The following is a 13,292-nucleotide window of genomic DNA, read 5'->3' as shown; positions in this document are numbered from 1 at the left end:
CATCAATTGTACAGTATAAATTAAATCTAATTTAAATTAATATAATTCTCTTTATCCTAGTAAGGAAGTTTTTTTTTTTTTTAAAGGAATCATTTTCCAAGTTTTTACAGAAATAATCTTTGCAAAATTTTATACCACATACATGAGGTGACTGGGATTCACACTCAATCAGAAAAATTCCTTTATGGTGTCCTTTCTATGGCCTTCCTGTATCCTTTGTAACAGAAAATTACTAATGGGAGTATTTCCCATTTACCCAGTTCCTGTTCTCTTATCATAGTTCTATCTCTTCACACTCCCTTCCTGCTGTGCAGGGAATTAAGGGGGTGGGGGTGGGAAATCACTAAAAGTTTGCCCTCTATCTAACACAATCCCATCCAGTAGTATATGCATCTAATTCTTTTTGCATATATTAACAGTTCCCTACTCATTCCCTCTTTCATACTTTTTTTTGTGGACAATGGATTAATGATAAAGGGCTTTTCCTCTACTGACACTTCCAGACCATACAAACCGACTCAATCCAAGTCACTGTAGGACTGAAAGTTTCAGCTTCTTCCCCAGTGCCCTTTCCACAATGTTGGGCCAGTTGGGCCAGGGGTGGAATGGAAACAGAGTATTAATTTTTTTCTTACCTGTGGTATACTTCCTTCATTATCCTTCCCTTACCAACCACTTTTTACTTCCTTGCTACCCTTTCTATATATTCTTTTTTTTTTTTGAGACAAGAGTCTCGCTCTGTTGCCCTGGCTAGAGTGAGTGCCTTGGCGTTAGCCTAGCTCATAGCAACCTCAAAATCCTGGGCTCAAGCGATCCTTCTGCCTCAGCCTCCCGAGTAGCCGGGACTACAGGCATGCGCCACCATGCCCGGCTGATTTTTTCTATATATTTTTAGTTGTCTGATTAATTTCTTTCTATTTTTTTTTTTTTAGTAGAGACGGGGTCTCGCTCTTGCTGAGGCTGGTCTCGAACTCCTGAGCTCAAACAATCTGCCCGTCTCAGCCTCCCAGAGTGCTAGGATTACAGGCGTGAGCCACCAGGCCCGGCCTATATATTCTCATAACATCTACCATTTATTGAATTTATGTTAGCAACTGTTTATATACATTAGTCCATTCAACCCTTATGAAGTTCATATAAATACTAATGGCTAATATCTGAGTGCCTACTATGCGCCTAGCATTGCTTTACGCATTTTACACTTATCAACTCATCTCATCTGTGAGGCTATTATTCTTCTTCCTTTCTTTTTTTTTTTTTTTTTACAGGTAAGGAAGCTCATGTTCAGTGCCCTAGGTTACACTGGCAATTGGCAGAGTCAGAATTTGAATCCATGTCTGCATGGCTCTACAGCAGCATCCTCGCCCCATGATCGCTATTTTCAGCTCCTGATCTGGTGAACATTCACCATCTCATCCCTGGTGTCCTCATCCTTTAAGTACCCCTATGTTCCCTTCCTCCCTCCTTGATGCACTAGTTCCATCTGCCCTTTCATTCTAAAGCCCGCCCACATTTCTCTCATTACCTCGTCCTCTCATCTTCCTTGACCCCCACATTTCTGTCTCAGTCATCTCAGTGCCCTCAAATCCTCCTCTCTTTTTTTGTTGAGACCTTAGTATTCTCTCATTCCTCTTATATCTAGAACTCCTCCTCCTTCCCCAGAGTCATCCCTCCCGGCTAAGCGGACCCTCTCACTCTGGGAGCCGCCACTTCCCAGTCCCCCGATGCCAGAGGCTGCACAGGGGACGCAGCGAGCACTGCGTGTCTGGGCCGGCGTCCGAGGGGCGCCGTGGGGTCTTCCCACTCCCCGGCAGCCCCCGGGCGCGGTGCAGTCTGGGGGAACATGGCCGCTTCCGGTCTCCCTCCTGGGCCGGCGCTGCCCTGACCGCGGCTCCTGCCCGGCGCACTGCGCCCTCCGCTTCTCCCGCCTGGCAGCGGCGGAGGCAGCTTCAGCCTTTCCCTCCTGCTGCCCCGCTGCGCGATGGAGAAGAGCTCAAGCTGCGAGAGTCTTGGCTCCCAGCCCGCGGCGGCCCGACCGCCCAGCGTGGACTCCCTGTCCAGGTAACCGGGACGCCCAGGGCCCCGCCCAGCTTCTGAGGGGGATGGAGAGGCGCCGAAGACCCGCTGGATGGTGCCCCAACTCTCAGATTCTGGTTGCTGAAGCCTGCGCCGGAATTCCTTCCCTGGACTTGGGAACCACTTCTTCTCTCTCTGGGTCGTAGAGGCTGAGGAAAAGGAGGTTAAAACTCGTTGCTGCTCTGTCGGTTTCTCTGCCTTTCGTATTGCTATCTTGTTTTTTCCCTGGCGGAGGTAGCCCCAGTTAATTAGTTTCTCTTATCTCTCATTCCCTCTCAAATCTTATATTCGACAGCCCTTCCCCCACTCTTTCCCCCCTCATTTCCTGCTTTCTCTCTTTACCACTTTTTCCAAAACCATCCTCCAGTCTGTCTTCCTTCTTCCATCCTTTCTTATGTCTTTGGATTCTTGCCCAATCCTTTTCTCTTCCATCACTTCACTTCCTTATCTCTTTCACGTTTTCCCCTACACTCTGATTTTCTCCCCGCCCCCCCTTTGCTTAAACATGTAAATAAAAATGTCTCCTGCGCCTCTCTTTTCTAAAATTTCCAGCTGAAAGTCAGTATGAAGGAATCTGAGTAGTCTTTATCCCCAGTGATTGGTTTAAGAAACCAACATGAGTAGTGGTTTTCTTCCTTCTTTGGCTACCGGTTCTCCAGGTTGTCATTTCTCTTGTAACAGATGGGAATTTTATCCTGGAATTTTGAGGACTTTAGTTTATGCAGCTTTGCAGAGAGCTGTTGTGAATATTAACTAGACATGTTTTGGATGCAGTCTTTTTCTTTGATTTAAAAAGAGTGATTTAAAGTTTTATTGAGAAATAATAGAAGACCTGTAGTTTCTTCTTATACAACCACAGTGAAATCAGGTTCTTTTCCACTGAAAAATAGTCTAATTGTTGTTAGAGTTATTAGATACTAAACTGTTGTGTGAAACACAGTTTTCATTTTCTCCTTTGAATAAATTGAAGTTGTTCTGTCTTTTAATTCATTTTGGGCTCTGCTACATATGGGTGGTATTTTCATTTTTTCCTATTGGTGTTTAGTAACTAATTGGGGAACCACTGTCTGATCCCATCATTCTAAATTAGATTTCTCTACCTGTATGCACTCATAGCTCCCTGCTCACTACTTTTTCAGAGTTCTTAACAAGCACTCTGTAATTGTTGCTTTAATTGTCTTTTCTACTAGGCTGTACGCTATTTGAGGATAAGGATCATATCTTAAACATTTTCATATTGCCAGCACTTAACATAGATCCTGCATGTGATAGGTGCTCAATAAATGGTTTTTGAATTTGTAGACTGAATTATCCAGGAGAGAAGAATTTTTCTTTGCAGTTGATTGTTTATTGCATAGTTGTTTTAAGTAGTTTTTGAATTCTATATTTAGTACTGTGAAATTTAGAAAGCTGACGATTTACATGCTCAGCTGTAAAATCCTTCATTCACAAAACAGGTTAGAAAATTATAATTTTATAGGAAAGTTGCAAATGACAACTATTGTTTAGAATAGAATATAAAGAAAACAAATGAGGCAACCAGAACTCTTATCCAAGGGAGAGGGTTTAGATCCATAGGAGGCAGCATAGTATGTTAGATAAAGGAAGTACTGGAAGTCTGGAGGCTCCCAAGCTTAAGTTCCTGGCTCACCTGGTTATTTGGTCTGTATCATTTAACCTTTCTAAGTCTGCAGTTTTCTCATTTTTATTTTATTTTTTTAAAGAGGTTGGTCTAGAAAATCTGTAAGGTTCCTTGGAGCTCTAAAATTCTATCGTTTTTTATCTTAATGATAATACTAAGATAAAGGCATTCTTATCAATACCAATGTAATCCCTTTACGAAGAAACCTTTGTTTTGGATTTTTGAAGTGACACTAAGTGTTATCTCTTATTATTACAAACTAATGTACATAACTGTGCCACTTTCGCACATTTATTTCTTTCTTTTTTTTGAGACAGAGTCTCACTGTGTTGCCTGGGCTAGAGTGCCGTGACGTCAGCTTAGCTCACAGCAACCTCAAACTCCTGGGCTCAAGCAATCCTCCTGCCTCAGCCTCCCGAGTAGCTGGGACTACAGGCATGTGCCACCATGCCCGGCTAATTTTTTTCTATATATTTTTAGTTTTCCGATTAATTTCTTTCTATTTTTAGTAGAGACAGGGTCTCGCTCTTGTTCAGGCTGATCTCGAACTCCTGAGCTCAAACAATCTGCCTGCCTCGGCCTCCCAGAGAGCTAGGATTACAGGCGTGAGCCACCGTGCCTGGCCTTCACACATTTATTTCTTAAAAAAATAGAAAGCCTAGCAAGTTAAAGTTTATATATTTTAACTTCTTCATAAAAAATTGTTACTGACATATGAATTTGAGAAAATTAAGAACTCAAAAGAATATTGATTGTAATAGGTTAGCCTCATCCTCTCTGGGCAAAAATATAAATATAACATCTCATTTTCCACAACAAAATGCCAGCTTTCATTCCTCTCCTCTGGAAGGTAGAAAAATAACATTTAATTGAATGTCTACTGTATAGAAGTTAATCTGCTAAATTCTTTCATATCTTTTATCTCATTAATCAATATACCTGTTTGTGGCACTCTCTTTAATCAACAGTATATAATAGCTGCACTACAGGCAGTAGTTACAAAGCTTAATTTTCTTTTTTTTTCCTAAACCTTAATTTTAAACTTAATCTAGACTAACAATCCACAGGTGATTCTAATTAATACATAGCGAGGACTACCATGGTTTTAATACCTATGTTAAGTGTCTATCTAGATTGTTTGAGTTTTCACTTTTGTTACATGACAAAGAAAAATATTGATGTTTGGACTATATTATCTCAGCCTTTTGCAGAAATGTCGGCCTTAAATTGTGGTTTATTTTTATGCTTTCTGTTTTTATATAGAGGCTTAATTGGGAAATTGCCTTCTGATTTTTTTTATTATTATTATGATTCAGGTTTATTTGGAAGTCAATATTTTTTTTTAATTTCATCATATTATGGGGGTACAGATGTTTAGGTTACGTATGTTGCCCTTCCCTCTCCCACCCCCGAAGTGAGAGCTTCATGCGTGTCCATCCCCCGGATGGTGCTTGCAAAACAATAGTTAATAATATTGTTAAATGTATCACAGAATGACTCTCACAAGATAAATTAACATAAATTTCTGCTGAGTTTAGCTACAAGGAAAATCGTTTATGAAAAAATTGTATAAGCTCCCTGTTGGAAAATGGGAACTATATATCTAGTCACTGCATCTTTCTCCTTCAGCTTATTAAAAAACTTCAGTCAAATTTATACTTGAAGTTGGTAATATACTCATCTCGAGTTTCTTCAAGTACTTCTACTATTAGATGAACTCAGTTTAAATATTATGTATTATGTTTAAGTGTGTTAATTTATAAGATGTCTTAAGCCCGTCTGGGATGTAGGAAGAAGGGAAAAATAATACACTAACCCATCTGGTTGCCCATTGTTTTTTGAAAATGACATACTCCACTGAAGTGGGATGAAAGGCTGTTGTGCCGTCTGTAGTTCACACTAAACATATGTCGAGTCTTGATATATATCTGTAGTCATTTCGTTGCTTCTAGCTTTGCCTTCTATCTCCTCATAGGCCTGATGCCTTTGGTCACAAAAAAGCAATTTCATTCTTTATATGATATCCAGTTGGTAGTTTCTTAATCAACTATAGTTATGTCATGCATCTTTTTAAAAAAGTAGTTTTCTTTGGCGATCCTGCTTTGGTATTGCCATATTTCAGTGAAGTGTTCAGCAACTCTTGTGTATCCTGTTCTTGTCCATTGTACAGCTTTACAGAGAGAAAGAATTGTGAAAAGCTTCACTTTAGCATACTGGTAATCAATTTAGCTATATTCTGTAATTTTATTCTTATTGGTCTTGCTCTGATTCTTGATGTAAGTATGACTCTATAGGATATAGATAAAATAGTACTGTAGTCAGATGTGATAGCGTGGGTAGGCTAAGCCTCAGAACTGTAATAAGTTATACAGCAGAATTTGATACTATATTGGTAATAGTCTCCCATCTTAGTCTGGTTTTCCATTTTTCAGTTTGTACACTGTTATAAACTGTACTGCTTGAGTAGGTTTCTTTGATTACTTTTTACTGTGCATAATCATATGATAAGATGTCTGGTGCCAAGTTAGTGCTCAGCGAACATCTGAATAAAGGAATGTTGACTGAATGTTAACCACTAGGCTTATTTTCCCATTCAAAGGATTATAAGGGGTTTCTTTTGTTGAATTTGGCCTGAACAGTTACAACTTTAGATTCAAGCTGAAGTATTTTTGTATGAAGCCTCTTGACATCCGGAGCTGATTTTACTGGCTGCATTATTTTTCTGTGTACAGTCCTATATATGTGGAAATTATTATGTTCCCTTCACCTATCTGTTTTTCCATCTGCTACTTTTGATTACTTTGGCCCCTTTTCCTCTAATTTCTCTTGTTAGTTGTTTTATTTAATGTTAGTTTTTCATCTTTCATATATCCTCATGCTTTAGTTACTCTGGCACCACACTTTTTTATCTCAGATTATTTTGGTTTCATTGATTTCTAGTATATACATTTATTAGCATTAATGACCATCCCATATTTACATTTAACTTATATTAAAAAAATCAAAGGGAAGGTACACATACTCAAATAAAGTAATTCCCATTTAAATTTCATGTCTTCCTTAAAATTATCATTTGAAAACAGCAATTCTTGGATTTCTGTTTCCATGAATTTTGATTATACTTATAGCCTGAAGAAGTAGAAGAATTTCCAAGATTTCTGAAACATATTTTGTTGCAAGGTCTTATTTTTAGTTTCAGCCTCAATGTCACCTAAAGGTGATAAGTTGGTAGAAAATGTGCTTTTGGGTTGTTTTTCAGTAGTGGTAATGGGTTTGTGTGCAGTTACACATTCTTACCCATTCCTCTTGTGACTCTTGGCATGTTTTCTGAGACAGCTTGCAGAATTAGAGGTAGGAACTATAGCTGTAGAACAAAATGAAGCTACCAGGTTGAACCTACAACCTTGGCATTATTATTAGAACCTGTGTCAAACATTGAACATATTGGTAGACTAAAAATTACTTATTTTGGATTTCATTATTCAAGGACCCTAAAAGAACTTTAAAGTTCTCTTAAAATAAGATCCAATATTGTGAACTAATCAGTAATTTTTGTGTAGATTTTTCAAAAAAGACATTTAAAGAGAGTAATTACTAATCAGAAGTATGCCAGTTAATACTGAAGCTGAGATTGGGTCCTGTATACTTTTTTTTCTCCTTATGCTATCTATCATCAATAGTTTTCTGTTAGTATAGATCATTAGTTTCTAAAATGTGGTTCTTAGACCAGGAGCATCAACATTACTTAGGAATTGTTAAAAATGCAAATTCTTGGACCCTACCTTAGATTTAACAATCAAAAACTCTGGGCATGAAGCCCAAGAGTTCGTGTTTTAGCAAGCCTTCCGGGTGATCCTGCATTCTGAAGTTTTAGAACCACTACCTTGGCTCTTTTGCTAATTAGTGCCTTGTAACTCCATTAACATTAGTTGAAACGGACTAAGGTCTATGTTAGAAGTATTATAAGCCTATTACTTGAGGGCATTTTTGTAACAATGTGGACTGAAGTAGTAGAAGGTTAAGTTATCTAATCAATTTCTTATATCTGATTTCTAGGTCATTTCCTGAGGTATTTTCTTTCTCAGCCATGAGTAACACAAATCAAGAGTATGTTTTAGGCTTTTTCTTAAAAATAGATTCTTAGTGAGATAGATTAGTGGAAACAAGCATTTTAAAAAAGTACAGTTGACTCTTGTACAATGTGAGTTTGAACTGTGCGGGGTCCACTTATATATGGATTTTATTACTCTGCCTTCCCTGAAAGAGCAAGACCAATCCCTCCTCTTCCTCTTCCTCCTCAGCCTACTCACCACTGTGAAGATAATGTCTTTTATAATGACCCACTTCCAGTTAATGAATAGTAAATACATTGTGATTTCCTTAATATTTTCTTCTCTTTAGCTTACTTTATTGTAAGAATACAGGATATAATAGGATATAATACATATAACATACAGAATATGTATTAATTATTTATGTTAGCAGTAAGACTTTGATTAACAGTAGGCTATTTATTAGTAGTTAAGTTTCTGGGGAAGTGAAAATTATACATGGATTTTTCACTGTGAGGGGGTTTGGCACCCCTCACTCCTGTGTTGTTCAGTGGTCAACTGTATTACAAAGAAGTAATTCCAGGAGGCCATCACCCGAGCCAATAAAACCTTGGATTATGCCCAAGGGAAGGAAATAACCTGGATACAGATGTCCAGAAAGCAGTAAGTTTATTTTGGAAAGCTGCCAAGTTAATGCTATTGTATGCAGAATCACCAGGACCAAAGATTGCACGTGATTCAGGATTTGAATAGTGGAAATTCTCCAAATTTTAGTGTGGAATATTTTCCCTTTTTAAGGAAAATGGTTTTGAATATGTAAAGCGCTTGCTGTCTTTGTGTCTACTCTATCATTAGCTAAATCAGTGGATAGTGTTAAAGACTGTTAGAGAGGTGATATTCAGTGAAGGATAAGGAGTGATTTTATAAACCTGCTTTCCACAGGAAGTCAGGTTAAAAATGGAACTCTAAAAAAGGTAAGATTGGTACAAAATTATTAAAATAAAAGGGACTATGGAAGATGCCTTCCTAATAAAAATAATAACTTCAGTTCCCTTTCCTGTAGCTTTATTACACAGAACTAATTGTGCTTATTCCACTTAATGTGTTTCTATATATGTACCAATGTTGTCATCACTATAGAGCATTAATGAGCAAGCTTCATAATCCTTCCTTTGCCTAAGTAATAGGACCCATGGCAATAATCACTGATGAATTTTCATTCTTTCAAAGACTCTTACTTCATATATAACTTTTGGGCTCTTTAACTACTTTTTAGTCTAGATTAAATGAGGATAGATACTGTGTTTTAAATACAATAAAAATTAACTTTAAAATATGCTTTAATATATATAGTTCAAAAAATCTAAATATTGTTATTTGGAAAAAATTTTCCTTTTTTTTTTTTTTTAAAGTTAGAGTGTAGCTTTAGCAGAGTATAACAGAAAATCCAAACTAACAGTGGCTTAAAACAAGAGGTATTTAATTTTTTCCCCACATGAAAGCCTGGAGATAGTCAATACAGATCTGATATGGTGGATCTGATGTATCAAGAACCCAGATTGTTCATATGTCTTACATTCCAAGGTTACCTCGTGAACCAAAATTGCTGTTGGAGCTTTAGCCATTGAATCTTGAGGAGAAGGAGAAGAAGATATTCCTTCTCTTTTAAGGGTACTTTTTTGGCAGTCACGTGTAGTTTTTTAACTTACATCCAGTTGGCTAGAACATGGTCCCATGGTTGTACCTGGCCACACGGGAGGCTAGGATATGTATTCTCTTCTGGGAGGCCTTTAGCTTCTGCTGAGCTAAAAATTGGAAGCTCTAACACTAAGGAATAGGATAGAATGGGTACTGGAGACGCCAGCATCTTCTCCCATTGTATATAAATGAGTCATTGAAAGGCAAGGAAGACATTTTCCAGTTAAGTCTATGACACTTACTTATGCCAGAGACACTATTAGATTTGCAAATGCAATAACCAAGAAAGAAAATACACTGAAAAAGAGAGGGAATATATTGTGGAAGACCAAAAAAGAAAATTGTTTCTTGGAATACTCTGAACTCCGAGTTTAACTTTCTACTTTTTTGTGTCTTATCTTAGGGCTAGATTTTTATTATCCTAATTTAGGACCATAAAATGAAAGTGATACATTTAATAATTGCTAGATCATTCAGTGATGAGCAAATAGAAATCAAATGAAGAATGATTGCTGTGCTTTTTAAAATTATTTCATTTGAAGAGCTCAAGGAATTGCATGATAAATAGAATACTGCATCAGATTCTACTTAGGTATTTTCTCTCATTTCAGTTGTAAGGGTGTGGTCTCCAAAAGGGAAATAAAGCTTGCCATTTTAGTTTACGAATGCTTTTGCCAATATTTTGTGTTTTGATATCCTTAATCTAAAAATTTTATTGAAAATCCAGAGAAATCAGTGTCTTATGTGTTCTTGTCACCTAACTTAAATATTAATGTTTTAAACATATATTCAAACATATAAGGAGTTTAATCATTTGGGAGTGAGTGAGGAGGGTAGATAAGCCTCCTCTGGATTGATAAAACATTGATTCATCAGGCTCAAAGGGGCTTACTAGGCATGTCATAAATATATCCATTTCCCTTCTCTGTAGAATTACTTTCACTGATAGCAGCAAATGAGCAGTTTGTTAAGTAGGGAGTAGGCTTTGTCTGGAGGTTGTGCATCAGCAAAAGGGAAAATAACTGGCTGATGATGGGTTAGTGATTACAAGCCTTAATTTTCTTTTCTTTTTCTTTTCTTACTCTGTTGCCTGGAGTGCAGTGGCATCATCGTAACTCACTGCAGCCTCTCTAATGCTTGGGCTCAAGCAATGCTTCTGCCTCGGCCTCCCGAGTAGTTAGGACTATAGGCGGGCACCACCACATCTGGCTAATTTTTTTTTTTTTTTTTTTTTGTAAAAACTGGGTCTTGCCGTGTTCCTCAGGCTGGACTAGAACTCCTGGCCTCAAGTGATCCTCCTGCCTCAGCCTCCCAAAATGGTAGGATTATAGGCGTGAGCCACTGTGCCCGGCCACACCTTAATTTTCTTGAGCTGAGCCAAGATGCCCATCAGAGGTCAAAAATAAAATTTTATATGGTACAAATATCCTCTGTTACTGATACTGGATAACATTCTTCAATTATAACCAAAGGCAGTACTTAAAGATAGAAACACCTGAGATAAGTTTTACTTTCCAAGTGGTAGACAGTCATAGTAATAAATTAATGCTATTAATATTAAACATAACAATACTAATATAAATAATAGCACTTAACATTTATTGTGTGCCTACTTTGTGCTGGACATGGTGCTAAATCTCTTCTTATGCATTTTTTCATATAATCCTCGTAACTGGGTAAAGTAGGTAGTATTAATGTTTCCACTTTACAGATAAGAAAACTGAAGATTTGAGAGAGCAGTTTGACATTTGAATTCAGGTCTGTTTGACTTCAGGGTCAATGTGCTATAGAGAACTGGTCATACCTGAGATCTGGTGCTCCAGTTCCAGGACAAAGCTTTGTGGTTAGAGGGCAGTCCCAGGGCAGGTTGACTGGGTGGTAGTGACGAGGACATAGTTTTCTTGACCCACCACCTTGCTGGAAGAGGATAAAGGTACACAATACATTCACACATTGAGAGTATCTGTATTTGGTGAGAATTTTATCTAGCTGTGAATGTTTTTTTCTTTTGACAGAATGTTTTTTTCTTTGCCTGATGATTAAGACTGTACTATCATTTTCATTCAAAAGAACAGTTTTATTATACATTTGGAGGATCAGAGAAATTAAAAAGCAAGTAAGCATAATGCCAAAGCCTCCTCTCCCCTATAGGCTTTACACTATAATTTAGAATACTTTATTCTAGGGTTCCTTAAATATCTGAATTCCCTTAAGTTCCTTTGTGTTTGTTTACAGTTAATGTGTTAAGAGCCATTGACATTTGAAGATCATCAGAAGTGAAGATAAAACATCTCAAAAATTATAATGTAAGTGAATGGGAACATGCAGATAAAAATGGACAAAAGTTAATATTGCCAACAGTATTTCCAGAATCCATATATTATCCTAAATGAAATTTGCACATATGAGTAACCAGTAACTTCAATCTTCAGTCCCAATTCCAAGTCCCTGTCCTTAAAATTCTGTCTTCTTTTCTACCTGGGGAAAATAGTCACTAAGTTTTAGTCATCCAGTAATTTTCCATTAGAATTTTTTGGCTTCCATCTACTGTTTTCTTCCTTTTCCTCCTTGTACTTTGCAGTTTGACTTGAGAGGAGCATGACAAGGGGTTGTGTTATATTTAAAAACGTATTTGTGTAGAGACTGAGGTCTTTGCTTTCCAGCTATTGATACACATTGTGTATGTTACCTCACTTTACTACTGTTTTGTATGTTTCTTCTTAGGCAAAAATATGTTAGCTAGCTAGCCTCCCCGCTTTCTTTCCCTCACGTCTTCTTTACTAGCATCCTTCCTCTTTCCCTTCCTTTCTTCCTCTCTGTAAATATTTGTTTAGCATCTATTATGCACTGCACACTATGCTAGATCCAGAATTCCTATGAGCCTGGTGCTGAGATGAGTTATATCATCTTTTTATATTCTTAGTCGCGTTAGAGATTATCCAATTATAGTGTTTCTCAAGTGTGACTGAGGACCACCTGCATATTTCACTCAACTGTTGGTGAACACTTTACTTCCTAGGTTCCTGTTTACACATTCTGACATTCTGAATCATTGGGAGTGACATTAAAAATTTGCACTTAGAATAATAATAATAAAAACACAAAAACAAGAATTTGCACTTAAAGGTTTGAAAACCACTGATCCAGATGCTTTTTGGATTTTAGTCTAGAATAATTTGCCGAAAGGTACAATATATGTTAGAATGTAAGGAAAGATGGTGATTTTTCTTCTAAAGTTACAGAACTATTTAGTGCCATAGATGATCTTCTGACTCCCAGTTCTAGACTTTACCAAGTAATTTCATGATTTTTGTTGGTCCGTACAGCTTCACTGTGTTTCATGTCTATAGGACCCTACCCTTATACCATATATAAGATCATAAGCAATCCATCGCTGTTCCTGAAAAAAATAACTAAAAGCATATATGGGTTATGTGTATGAAAAACATGTACTGTTTCTTCATCTTCAGGTATGTGACTGATTCTGATTTTGAAATCATTGAGTGATAGACTTGGCAGAGAAAAAAAATTTTTTTTTTGTATCCATAGTATTATTCCTACCTGGACTTTAAGTTTTATGCTTATGAAAAGGAGGACTGGATTTCATTTTTGAATGAAGTAGTAGGCACAAATTTCATAGTGCTTTGCAAGTAGTAGGTACTTGGTAAACTATACAATGAACAGTTTACTGTTAAAACTTTGTTTTTCCCTTTGGATTCGATTCTGTGAAGTACACTATTAAGAGTGGTGTTACTTGCTTTGTACAGAATCTCATGCTTTATATACCAAGCCAGAGACCTTAAATAATTGAAATTATTTATATT

General features: G+C 37.2%; 1 protein-coding gene across 2 annotated transcripts in view; it reads left to right on the top strand.

The window, feature by feature from the left end:
• The first annotated feature begins 1,835 nt into the window (after positions 1 to 1,835).
• The window catches only part of MTMR2 (myotubularin related protein 2), a 97,049-nt gene continuing 85,592 nt past the window's right edge, over positions 1,836 to 13,292 (top strand). Inside the window, exons 1-2 of one of the 2 annotated variants that reach the window (XM_012660073.1) lie at positions 1,836 to 2,061; positions 11,704 to 11,774. Coding sequence is in view for 1 of the 2 variants with exons in the window: in XM_012660072.1 (XP_012515526.1) it covers positions 1,982 to 2,061 (80 nt within the window). In the remaining variant the exon portion in view is untranslated. The remainder of the gene's footprint in view (positions 2,062 to 11,703; positions 11,775 to 13,292) is intronic. The other variant, XM_012660072.1, reaches the window with a different exon arrangement.

The sequence above is a fragment of the Propithecus coquereli genome, unplaced genomic scaffold (assembly GCF_000956105.1).
Source record: "Propithecus coquereli isolate 6110/MARCELLA unplaced genomic scaffold, Pcoq_1.0 Scaffold65, whole genome shotgun sequence".
In the NCBI taxonomy this organism is placed as follows: domain Eukaryota; kingdom Metazoa; phylum Chordata; class Mammalia; order Primates; family Indriidae; genus Propithecus; species Propithecus coquereli.
This window is presented reverse-complemented; position numbering and strand designations above follow the sequence as displayed.